The 12,032-nt window shown below is 46.2% G+C and overlaps 1 protein-coding gene across 1 annotated transcript in view; it reads left to right on the forward strand.

Annotated features, from left to right (window-relative positions):
• The first annotated feature begins 9,167 nt into the window (after positions 1 to 9,167).
• The window catches only part of LOC138786770 (zinc finger protein 84-like), a 61,368-nt gene continuing 58,503 nt past the window's right edge, over positions 9,168 to 12,032 (forward strand). Inside the window, exon 1 of the mRNA XM_069963812.1 lies at positions 9,168 to 9,412. Within this exon, the coding sequence (XP_069819913.1) occupies positions 9,307 to 9,412 (106 nt within the window). The 5' untranslated portion in view covers positions 9,168 to 9,306. The remainder of the gene's footprint in view (positions 9,413 to 12,032) is intronic.

The raw sequence follows: 12,032 nt of genomic DNA on the forward strand, positions 1-12,032 counted from the left end.
AGGTGTTGTTACAGTCCTGTGACATACACATACCTCCCAACTTTTGCAAAGAGCAAAGAGGGACATGTGCGTCGTGGTCCCCATAGCCACGCCCTCATAGCGACCCTCCATAGCAACCCTCTTTAGCCACGCCCCCCCATAGCAACCCTCCATAGCCACTCCTAGTCACCACATGCTGCTGACTGAATAGTGCCTTATACAGTATCCAATCCCGCCAAAAATGCCCTATATAGTATCCAATCCCCCATTATAGTGCCCCACATAGTATCCAATGCCCCCATATAGTGCCCCACATAGTGTCCAATCCCCATATAGTGCCCCACATAGAATCCAATCCCCCACATAGTGTCCAATCCCCCACATAGAATCCAATCCCCCACATAGTGCCCCACATAGTATCCAATGCCCCCACATAGTGCCCCACAGTGTCCAATCCCCATATAGTGCCCCACATAGAATCCAATCCCCCACATAGTGCCCCACATAGTGTCCAATCCCCCACATAGTGCCCCACATAGAATCCAATCCCCCACATAGTGCCCCACATAGTATCCAATGCCCCCACATAGTGCCCCACATAGTATCCAATGCCCCCACATAGTGCCCCACATAGTGTCCAATCCCCATATAGTGCCCCACATAGAATCCAATCCCCCACATAGTGCCCCACATAGTGTCCAATCCCCCACATAGTGCCCCACATAGAATCCAATCCCCCACATAGTGCCCCACATAGTATCCAATGCCCCCACATAGTGCCCCACATAGTATCCAATGCCCCCACATAGTGCCCCACTGTCACGGCCGCGGCGGCGTCCCATGCTCCGGGCCGCCGCCGCGACCTCCCCCCATCTCATGCAGCTGCCGGGGTCCCGGTGCAGGGACCCGGCGCTGCTACACGTTCGGCCCCGGGGGGCGCCTCACCTCTCCACGCTCCTGTCTCTCGCTGTGCCGGCCGGCGCGCGCGTCCCCGCCTCCTAGGGCGCGCGCGCGCCGGCTGTCTCAGATTTAAAGGGGCAGTGCGCTCCTAATTGGTAGTTGCACCAATCACTCCCCTATAAATCCCAGCATGCCCTGTCCCCTGTGTTGGAGCCTCTACATGCTTCCCATAGCGTTTGGCCCAGCTCCCTGTTGTTCCTGTGTCCTGTCCGTTACCTGGTCCCTAGTCCCTGTTCCTGTTCCCCTGTCACTCCACCTGTTCCTGTGTCCAGCCTGTCACGTGCTCTCTCATCTGCAGACTATTGCCTGTGCCATCTCCTGCCACGCCTCGCCTGCCGACACCAGCAACCAAGCCAGGGGTAGCGACCTGGGGGTCGCCTGCCGCAGCAAGTCCATCCCGCCTTGCGGCGGGCTCTGGTGAAAACCAGCGGCCCCTTAGACTCCGCTCCCTGGTGAGGTTTGTGCCATCGCTGGTGCCGGTCCAGTGGATCCACTACTCCGGGCGTTACACCCACATAGTATCCAATGCCCCCATATAGTGCCCCACATAGTATCCAATGCCCCCATATAGTGCCCCACATAGTATCCAATGCCCCCATATAGTAGCCAATGCCCCCATATAGTGCCCCACATAGTAGCCAATCCCCATATAGTGCCCCACATAGTAGCCAATCCCCATATAGTGCCCACATAGTAGCCAATCCCTCCATATAGTGCCCCACATAGTAGCCAATCCCCATATAGTGCCCACATAGTAGCCAATGCCCCCATATATGCCCCACATAGTAGCCAATGCCCAATATAGTATCCAATTCCCATATAGTGCCCCACATAGTAGCCAATCCCCCCATATAGTGCCCCACATAGTAGCCAATCCCCATATAGTGCCCCACATAGTAGCCAATTCCTCCATATAGTGCCACACATAGTAGCCAATCCCTCCATATAGTGCCCCACATAGTAGCCAATCCCCCATAGAGTGCCCCACATAGTAGCCAAACCCCCATAGAGTGCCCACATAGTAGCCAATGCCCCCATTTATGCCCCACATAGTAGCCATTCCCCCATTTGTGCCCCACATAGTAGCCAAACCCCCAGAGAGTGCCCACATAGTAGCCAATGCCCCATATAGTGCCCACATAGTAGCCAATGCCCCCATATATGCCCCACATAGTAGCCAATCCCCCATATATGCCCCACATAGTAGCCAATCCCCCATATATGCCCCACATAGTAACCAATCCCCATATATGCCCCACATAGTAGCCAATCCCCCCATATAGTGCCCCACATAGTAGCCAATCCCCGATATATGCCCCACATAGTAGCCAATGCCCCCATATATGCCCCACATAGTAGCCAATCCCCCATATATGCCCCACATAGTAGCCAATGCCCATATAGTGCCCCACATAGTAGCCAATGCCCTAAAGTGCCCCACATAGTAGCCAATCCCCCCACATAGTAGCCAATGCCCATATAGTGCCCCACATAGTAGCCAATGCCCTAAAGTGCCCCACATAGTAGCCAATCCCCCCACATAGTAGCCAATGCCCATATAGCGCCCCACAGAGTAGCCAATCCCCCCATTTGTGTGGCCCCAGCGGGAAAAAACAATAAACCAGTAACTCACCTGTCCTCCGGTCCCAGCAGCTCCTCTCCCGGCAGAGCGCGCACTCCCGTCATCCTCCGGGGCGGGCAGCGGGGTACAGAGTCACTGACTGTGCCGGAAGTGATTCCTGATAGAGGCTGCAGGTCACTTCCGGCACAGTCAGTGTCTGCATACCCCGCTGCCCGCCCCGGAGGATGACGGGAGTGCGCGGCCTGCCGGGAGAGGAGCTGCGGGGACCGGAGGACAGGTGAGTTACTGGTTTATTGTTTTTTCGCTGGGGCCACATATAATGCGGGACACGGGGGGCCGTTCCGGGACCGCGGGACAGCACCCTGAAAACGGGACTGTCCCGCGAAATCCGGGACGGTTGGAAGGTATGCATACAGCTGCTAATACTGGCGGCCTTGCCTGGGTTACTGCGCTTGTGGAGAGTCTGGTGGTGTATGGAGAGATGATCGGCCCCAGATCCTGGTCTGTCAGTATATGTAGGACGCTAGTGGGCACTGTGATCCTGAGGACCTCTTCCCCAATGGTGCTTGAGTCTGTCTTTCCCTCCTTGTCAGCAAGGGAGCTTCCTGCTTTAGTTACTAGGCCGGACCTTAGGCCACAACTTTCGGGTCCTAGAGGTATCCAGGGGTCCTGATAAACCTTACCCCCCGAAATCAGGAAGATGGGTGCAGAGACCTAAGTTAACTCTGCTCCCTTAAAGGGGTAGTGCGGTGCTCAACATTTATTCACTAAATAACACACATTACAAAGTTATAAAACTTAGTAATGTGTGTTATTCAAGTGAATGGCTCCCTTCCCCTTGTTCCTCCCACCCCCAGAAGTGAGGTGCATTATACTCTCCGCATTACTGTCGACCCCGGCCTCCATCTTGGGACAATGACGTAATCTTCAGGAGGCCGGCCAGACCGCTCCAGCCATCCCTCATGCTGGCCCCCCTCTGCCGCGTCATCAGCTTCTCAACCGCGATTGGCTGAGCACAGTTATAGATGATGACGCGCCGGAGGGGGGCTGGCTGGAGCGGTCCGGCAAGTCTCCTGAAGATTACGTCATTGTCCCAAGATGGCAGCCGGGGTCGACAGTAATGCGGTGAGTATAATGCAAGCCCACTTTCTAGATAGTTCTGGGGGATTACTACACTAGCTAGAGCAGTTCCCCCTAAAGACAGTACATTACATATACAGCTCAGCTACATGTACATTACATATACAGCTCAGCTACATGTACATTACACACATACAGCTCAGCTACATGTACATTACACACACATACAGCTCAGCTACATGTACATTACACACACATACAGCTCAGCTACATGTACATTACATATACAGCTCAGCTACATGTACATTACACACATACAGCTCAGCTACATGTACATTACACATATATACAGCTCAGCTACATGTACATTACACACATATACAGCTCAGCTACATGTACATTACACACATACAGCTCAGCTACATATACATTACACATATACAGCTCAGCTACATGTACATTACACACATACAGCTCAGCTACATGTACATTACACACACATACAGCTCAGCTACATGTACATTACACACACATACAGCTCAGCTACATGTACATTACATATACAGCTCAGCTACATGTACATTACACACATACAGCTCAGCTACATGTACATTACACATATATACAGCTCAGCTACATGTACATTACACACATATACAGCTCAGCTACATGTACATTACACACATATACAGCTCAGCTACATGTACATTACACACATATACAGCTCAGCTACATGTACATTACATATACAGCTCAGCTACATGTACATTACATATACAGCTCAGCTACATGTACATTACACACATATACAGCTCAGCTACATGTACATTACACATATACAGCTCAGCTACATGTACATTACACACACATACAGCTCAGCTACATGTACATTACACACATATACAGCTCAGCTACATGTACATTACACATATACAGCTCAGCTACATGTACATTACACACATACAGCTCAGCTACATGTACATTACACACATATACAGCTCAGCTACATGTACATTACACACATACAGCTCAGCTACATGTACATTACACACATATACAGCTCAGCTACATGTACATTACACATATACAGCTCAGCTACATGTACATTACACACACATACAGCTCAGCTACATGTACATTACACATATACAGCTCAGCTACATGTATATTACACATATACAGCCCAGCTACATGTACATTACACACATACAGCTCAGCTACATGTACATTACACACATACAGCTCAGCTACATGTACATTACACACATACAGCTCAGCTACATGTACATTACACATATATACAGCTCAGCTACATGTACATTACACACATACAGCTCAGCTACATGTACATTACACACATATACAGCTCAGCTACATGTACATTACACACATACAGCTCAGCTACATGTACATTACACATATATACAGCTCAGCTACATGTACATTACACACATACAGCTCAGCTACATGTACATTACACACATATACAGCTCAGCTACATGTACATTACACACATATACAGCTCAGCTACATGTACATTACACACACATACAGCTCAGCTACATGTACATTACACATATGTACAGCTCAGCTACATGTACATTACACACATACAGCTCAGCTACATGTACATTACACACACATACAGCTCAGCTACATGTACATTACACATATATACAGCTCAGCTACATGTACATTACACACATACAGCTCAGCTACATGTACATTACACACATACAGCTCAGCTACATGTACATTACACACATACAGCTCAGCTACATGTACATTACACATATACAGCTCAGCTACATGTACATTACACACATATACAGCTCAGCTACATGTACATTACACATATACAGCTCAGCTACATGTACATTACACATATACAGCGCAGCTACATGTACATTACACACATATACAGCTCAGCTACATGTACATTACATATATACAGCTCAGCTACATGTACATTACACACATATACAGCTCAGCTACATGTACATTACACACATATACAGCTCAGCTACATGTACATTACACACATATAGCTCAGCTACATGTACATTACACATATACAGCTCAGCTACATGTACATTACACACATACAGCTCAGCTACATGTACATTACACATATACAGCTCAGCTACATGTACATTACACACATATACAGCTCAGCTACATGTACATTACACATATACAGCTCAGCTACATGTACATTACACACATATACAGCTCAGCTACATGTACATTACACATATATACAGCTCAGCTACATGTACATTACACACACATACAGCTCAGCTACATGTACATTACACATATATACAGCTCAGCTACATGTACATTACACACATATACAGCTCAGCTACATGTACATTACACACATATACAGCTCAGCTACATGTACATTACACACATATACAGCTCAGCTACATGTACATTACACACATATACAGCTCAGCTACATGTACATTACACATATACAGCTCAGCTACATGTACATTACACATATACAGCTCAGCTACATGTACATTACACACATATACAGCTCAGCTACATGTACATTACACACATATACAGCTCAGCTACATGTACATTACACATATACAGCTCAGCTACATGTACATTACACATACACAGCTCAGCTACATGTACATTACACATATACAGCTCAGCTACATGTACATTACACACATATACAGCTCAGCTACATGTACATTACACATATACAGCTCAGCTACATGTACATTACACACATACAGCTCAGCTACATGTACATTACACACATACAGCTCAGCTACATGTACATTACACACATACAGCTCAGCTACATGTACATTACACACATATATACAGCTCAGCTACATGTACATTACACACATACAGCTCAGCTACATGTACATTACACATATACAGCTCAGCTACATGTACATTACACATATACAGCTCAGCTACATGTACATTACACATATACAGCTCAGCTACATGTACATTACACACATACAGCTCAGCTACATGTACATTACACACATATACAGCTCAGCTACATGTACATTACATATATACAGCTCAGCTACATGTACATTACACACATATACAGCTCAGCTACATGTACATTACACATATACAGCTCAGCTACATGTACATTACACATATACAGCTCAGCTACATGTACATTACACATATACAGCTCAGCTACATGTACATTACACACATACAGCTCAGCTACATGTACATTACACACATATACAGCTCAGCTACATGTACATTACACACATACAGCTCAGCTACATGTACATTACACACATATACAGCTCAGCTACATGTACATTACACATATACAGCTCAGCTACATGTACATTACACACATATACAGCTCAGCTACATGTACATTACACATATATACAGCTCAGCTACATGTACATTACACATATACAGCTCAGCTACATGTACATTACACATATACAGCTCAGCTACATGTACATTACACACAGGGCTCTGCTGCAGGCATATATAACACACACATACACAGCTCTGCTCCACACACATCACACACACACAGCTCTGCTCCACACACATCACTTCAGCTCATCCAGCACAGCAGAGTCCTGCATACACTGAGCAGCAGCTCCTAATCATGTGACTCCTCCTCCTCCATGTGACTGATCACATGACTGTGACATCATGGCAGGTCCTGGAGTCAGGGAAGGAGCTGGGTGACAGCAGTAGGAGGATTACCTGTATATTAGCTGTATATGGCGGTGTGCTCCTGTATACTGTGTATATATGTATTGTAGTGTTCGCCATCTTGTCTGTTATTCCCTGCTACATGTGAGGGAAGCGTCTGTCTCCGTGTAGCTGTGTTTCCTCCATCTCCTGTGGGGGGTGTAGGCAGAGACTGGATGGAGCCTGTGTGGCCGGTGTATAGGCTTAGTATCAGCCAGGAGAGGGCGCTGTCAGTGTAGGAGCCATCTCTCTCTCTCTCTCTGAGGTCGCCTTACACTCTATTTGATACAATGATTCGCTAAGAACCTCAGTTTTTTTTTTCAACAAAATTCTTCAAGTAGTTTTTCCACTTCAAATATCTATATTGTGTATAGACGGGGGGAAGTGTATACGGTAAGTACGAGCACTTTTTATAGTCTCCTCTCCCCTCATGTACCGACAGTCTCCTCTCCCCTCATGTACCGACAGTCTCCTCTCCCCTCATGTACCGACAGTCTCCTCTCCCCTCATGTACCGACAGTCTCCTCTCCCCTCGTGTACCGACAGTCTCCTCTCCCCTCATGTACCGACAGTCTCCTCGCCCCTTGTGTACTGACAGTCTTGTCTCCTCATGTGTATTGTTAATCTCCCCTCCCCTCGTGTACTATAACAGCCCCGGACTATGTGACCCCCGGTTACTGACCCAACAAAACATCTGCTCAGTGTCCCGTCACACCAGCATCAATACACAACCGCAAATATGGAGGAGCGACCAACACACCATCCCCGACTCCGAGAGCGAGATACATAGAGAGAAGACGTCATCTACACCTCAATACACCCCAAATGGTTTCCCCTATTATTTCTAATATTGTATGTTATTTATCTATCTGTACTATTCAGGATCCTCTGCTGATATCTTCTATATAAGAGACCGACCCATCAACCATGGAGAGAGACAGAGACAAGATGGCCGAGAGGATAATAACCCTCACCCTACACATACTCTTCCTGCTTACTGGGGAGGTGAGGGATTCTGGGAGTGATGTCATCATGACATCATTCTTATCTATGGAATAACAGATGGATAGGACTGGGGAGGTGAGGGATTCTGGGAGTGATGTCATCATGACATCATTCTTATCTATGGAATAACAGATGGATAGGACTGGAGAGGTGAGGGATTCTGGGAGTGATGTCATCATGACATCATTCTTATCTATGGAATAACATGGATAGGACTGGAGAGGTGAGGGATTCTGGGAGTGATGTCATCATGACATCATTCTTATCTATGGAATAACAGATGGATAGGACTGGAGAGGTGAGGGATTCTGGGAATGGATGGAGTGATAGTAATGTGTCTCTCCATACACAGGATTACACAGTAGTGAAGAAGTCCTCTAGTGGGCGCTGTGGGGCCCCTGGGTGTGAAGCATGGGGAAGAACCCTGAGCCCAATCCCGGGGCCCCTGATACATGAGGAAATGGAGGAAGAGAAGATCCTAGAAGTCACCAACAAGATGGTGGAGCTGCTGAGTGGAGAGGTGAGACTGTGGCTGCTGGGAATGCTGGGACATTATACAGTAACACCACTGGAGGGGTGGGGGGGATGACTGTGTGACCATTGTGTGTGTCAGGTTCCTATAAGGTGTCAGGACGTGGCGGTCTATTTCTCCATGGAGGAGTGGGAGTATGTAGAAGGACACAAGGATCAGTACAAGGATGTGATGCTGGAGGATCAGCAGCCCCTCCCATCAGCAGGTAATAGACAGGACTATATACACACCTCCTCTCTGTATTATCTGGATGGAAAGAATGAATTCAGTCTCTGTATGTGTTCCCTCCAGTCAGATCCAGTAAGAGAACAGCACCAGAGAGATGTCCCCGTCCTCTTCTCCCACAGGATCAGGATCAGGTAGATGGAGATGTTCCCTATGATCTGTACATCCCACCTGACTTCTCCTCCTGTCTGATGACACAATATTTCTCTCACATCTTATGAATCAGGGAGAAGATTTGAGCTATACTGATGGTATAAACATAATAGTAAAAGAAGAGACAGATGACGGCAGTGATGAGCAGTATAAGGAGGACATCACTACAGGTAACCGCCCAGGTGAGTAGTGACCAGTAAATGCAGAGAACAGTCACACATTCTCCTCAGTCACCGGCTGTAACTATTCTGTGGGGAATGTTATAAGCTCTGTGTCCTGTCCTGTATATTCTTTTACAGATTTAGCTAAAATGCACATATAAATGGTGGATAAAAATATTACATAATAAGTAGCAGACACTTTGTATTTGTATTTTTTTAGGAATATTTTAGAAATGAATATAAAAAAAATAAATACATATATTTGTGATCAAATCTGAGTAAAAAATATAAACTCCTTTTTTTCTTCAGACAACTGTATTGGGAGATCAGAGAGACATCAGATATCTCCAGATATTACAGCAGATGGTCAGATCACACAAGATACATATGAAGAACCTTCTATTACCCCAGATATACCCCCAGCCCCTCACAGCACAGATCTGCCATCATTGAGAAAGCTTCTATCTTCTGACACATTACAGTCTGTGAAACCAAATAAAGGTCGCAGAAGGATTGTTGAACGTCACATATCTCAGAAAGGAGAGAAGCCCTATTCATGTTCAGAATGTGGGAAATGTTTTAGAGTTAAATCACATCTTGTCTATCATCAAAGGACTCACACAGGAGAGAAGCCATTTAAATGTTTAGAATGTGGGAAATGTTTTGCTGTGAAATCAGATCTTGCTAAACACCGGAGATTTCACACAGGTGAGAAGCCCTTTTCATGCTCAGAATGTGGCAAATGTTTTACTTTAAAATCAGATCTGGTTAGACATCACAGAACTCATACAGGGGAGAAGCCATTTTTATGTTCAGAATGTGGAAAATGTTGTTCTCAGAAATCAGATCTTCTTAGTCATCAGAGAACTCACACTGGGGATAAGCCATTTCCATGTTTGGAATGTGGCAAACGTTTTAATCGGAAAGCAGATCTTGCTGCACATCAAAAGAGTCACACAGGGGAGATGCCATTTTCATGTTCAGAATGTGGGAAATGTTTTTTCCGGAAAAAACATCTTGCTTCTCATCAGAAAACTCACGCCGGGGAGAAGCCATTTTCGCGCTCTGAATGTGGAACAAGTTATTCTCTGAAATCAGATCTGAGACTTCACGCCATGAAAGAAATCACACAGGCAGAAGACAATTTAGAGAAGTAAATGACTTTAGGAAAAAAATCTGCAATTGCCAACAAACGCCTGATATTAATAAAGCGAATATAATCCGGATGACACAACTATTTATTACCATAGATTATACCACATCTACAATTTTGTTACCAGTTGTTAAAGGGGTTATCCAGCGCTGCAAAAACATGGCCGCTTTCTTCCAGAGACAGCACTGCCCTTGTCTCCAGTTTGGGTGCAGGTTCTGTAATTCAGTTCCATTGAAGTGAATGGAGCTTAATTGCAAACCGCACCTGACCTGGAGACAAGATCGGTGCTGTCTCTGGAAGAAAGTGGCCATGTTTTTCTAAGCCCTTTAATAAAAATAAAAAATAAAAAAGTTTGTTTTCAAAATGTAAGCTTTGTTTCTATGTTGTAAATCGGGCCATAACATGCTCCAAAAAGAAAGTCCTGCCTGCTGAAAACATCATTGGAGGCAACAAAGGGGCAGCCCAACCTTCCATGGATCATGGATGGTATGGAGCATGAAGCTGCAGGCCGAAATCGGGAACTGATGACGGGAGCTCCGGACCTGTTCAAATGTTCCTGTTACTGTAATGACACAAGGCTGTGTTTCTATAGTAGCGGGAAGATTTGAACAAGGTTCCTCAACCCATAGCGGATGGGATACTTGATGTTGATGATGGTGATGTCAAGGAACCCAATGTTGTCATCGGAAAGAGGGCAATGTGGAGCCGGCTCATTTGCCTACATAAATTTACCCAGTAGGAAGGTCAATGATTTCAGAAAGACATGTGGTACGTGGACTGTTAGGGCCGGGAAGAGATCGTTCCCATATAGGACCGAGAGTCGATCCACCCTCGGAAGGAGAAAGAGTGTTGAATGTCCGAGACGAGGACAAGAAAACAAGCAAATCAGCATATGCAGCTACTTTGTGGCGGGCACCTCCCTATAGAGATTGCCTGTATGTCGCCAAGTCAGTCGCACCTATATGAAATCCCCATGAGCAGGTATGAAGCAACACTGATGGGGAATGCATTTCTGCTGCTTTTGTGCAAATGGAACAATTAACAGGTAGAAATGATCGGCAAATAGCAGGACAACCATATAGAGGAAAGTTCTGCAGGTGGGGACCACAAAACATTTATCTTTTCTCATCCCTTCTGGTTGTTTTTTGGTCAGTATTGCATTTTGTCTTTGCTCTCACCCAGAGAGGTAACATGAGGCGGTGTCTACAACCCACACAAGTGGCTCAGGTGGTGCAGCTCATCCAGGATGGCACATTAATGCGAGATATGGCAAGAAGGTTTACTGTGTCTGTCAGAGTAGTGTCCAGAGGCTGGAGGTGCTACCAGGAGACAGGCCAGTACACCAGGAGATGTGGAGGAGGCCGTAGGAGGGCAACAACCCAGCAGCAGGACCGCTACCTCCGCCTTTGTGCAAGGAGGTACAGGAGGAGCACTGCCAGAGCCCTGCACAATGACCTCCAGCAGGCCACAAATTTG

This window comes from Dendropsophus ebraccatus, chromosome 3, assembly GCF_027789765.1.
Source record: "Dendropsophus ebraccatus isolate aDenEbr1 chromosome 3, aDenEbr1.pat, whole genome shotgun sequence".
Classification (NCBI taxonomy): domain Eukaryota; kingdom Metazoa; phylum Chordata; class Amphibia; order Anura; family Hylidae; genus Dendropsophus; species Dendropsophus ebraccatus.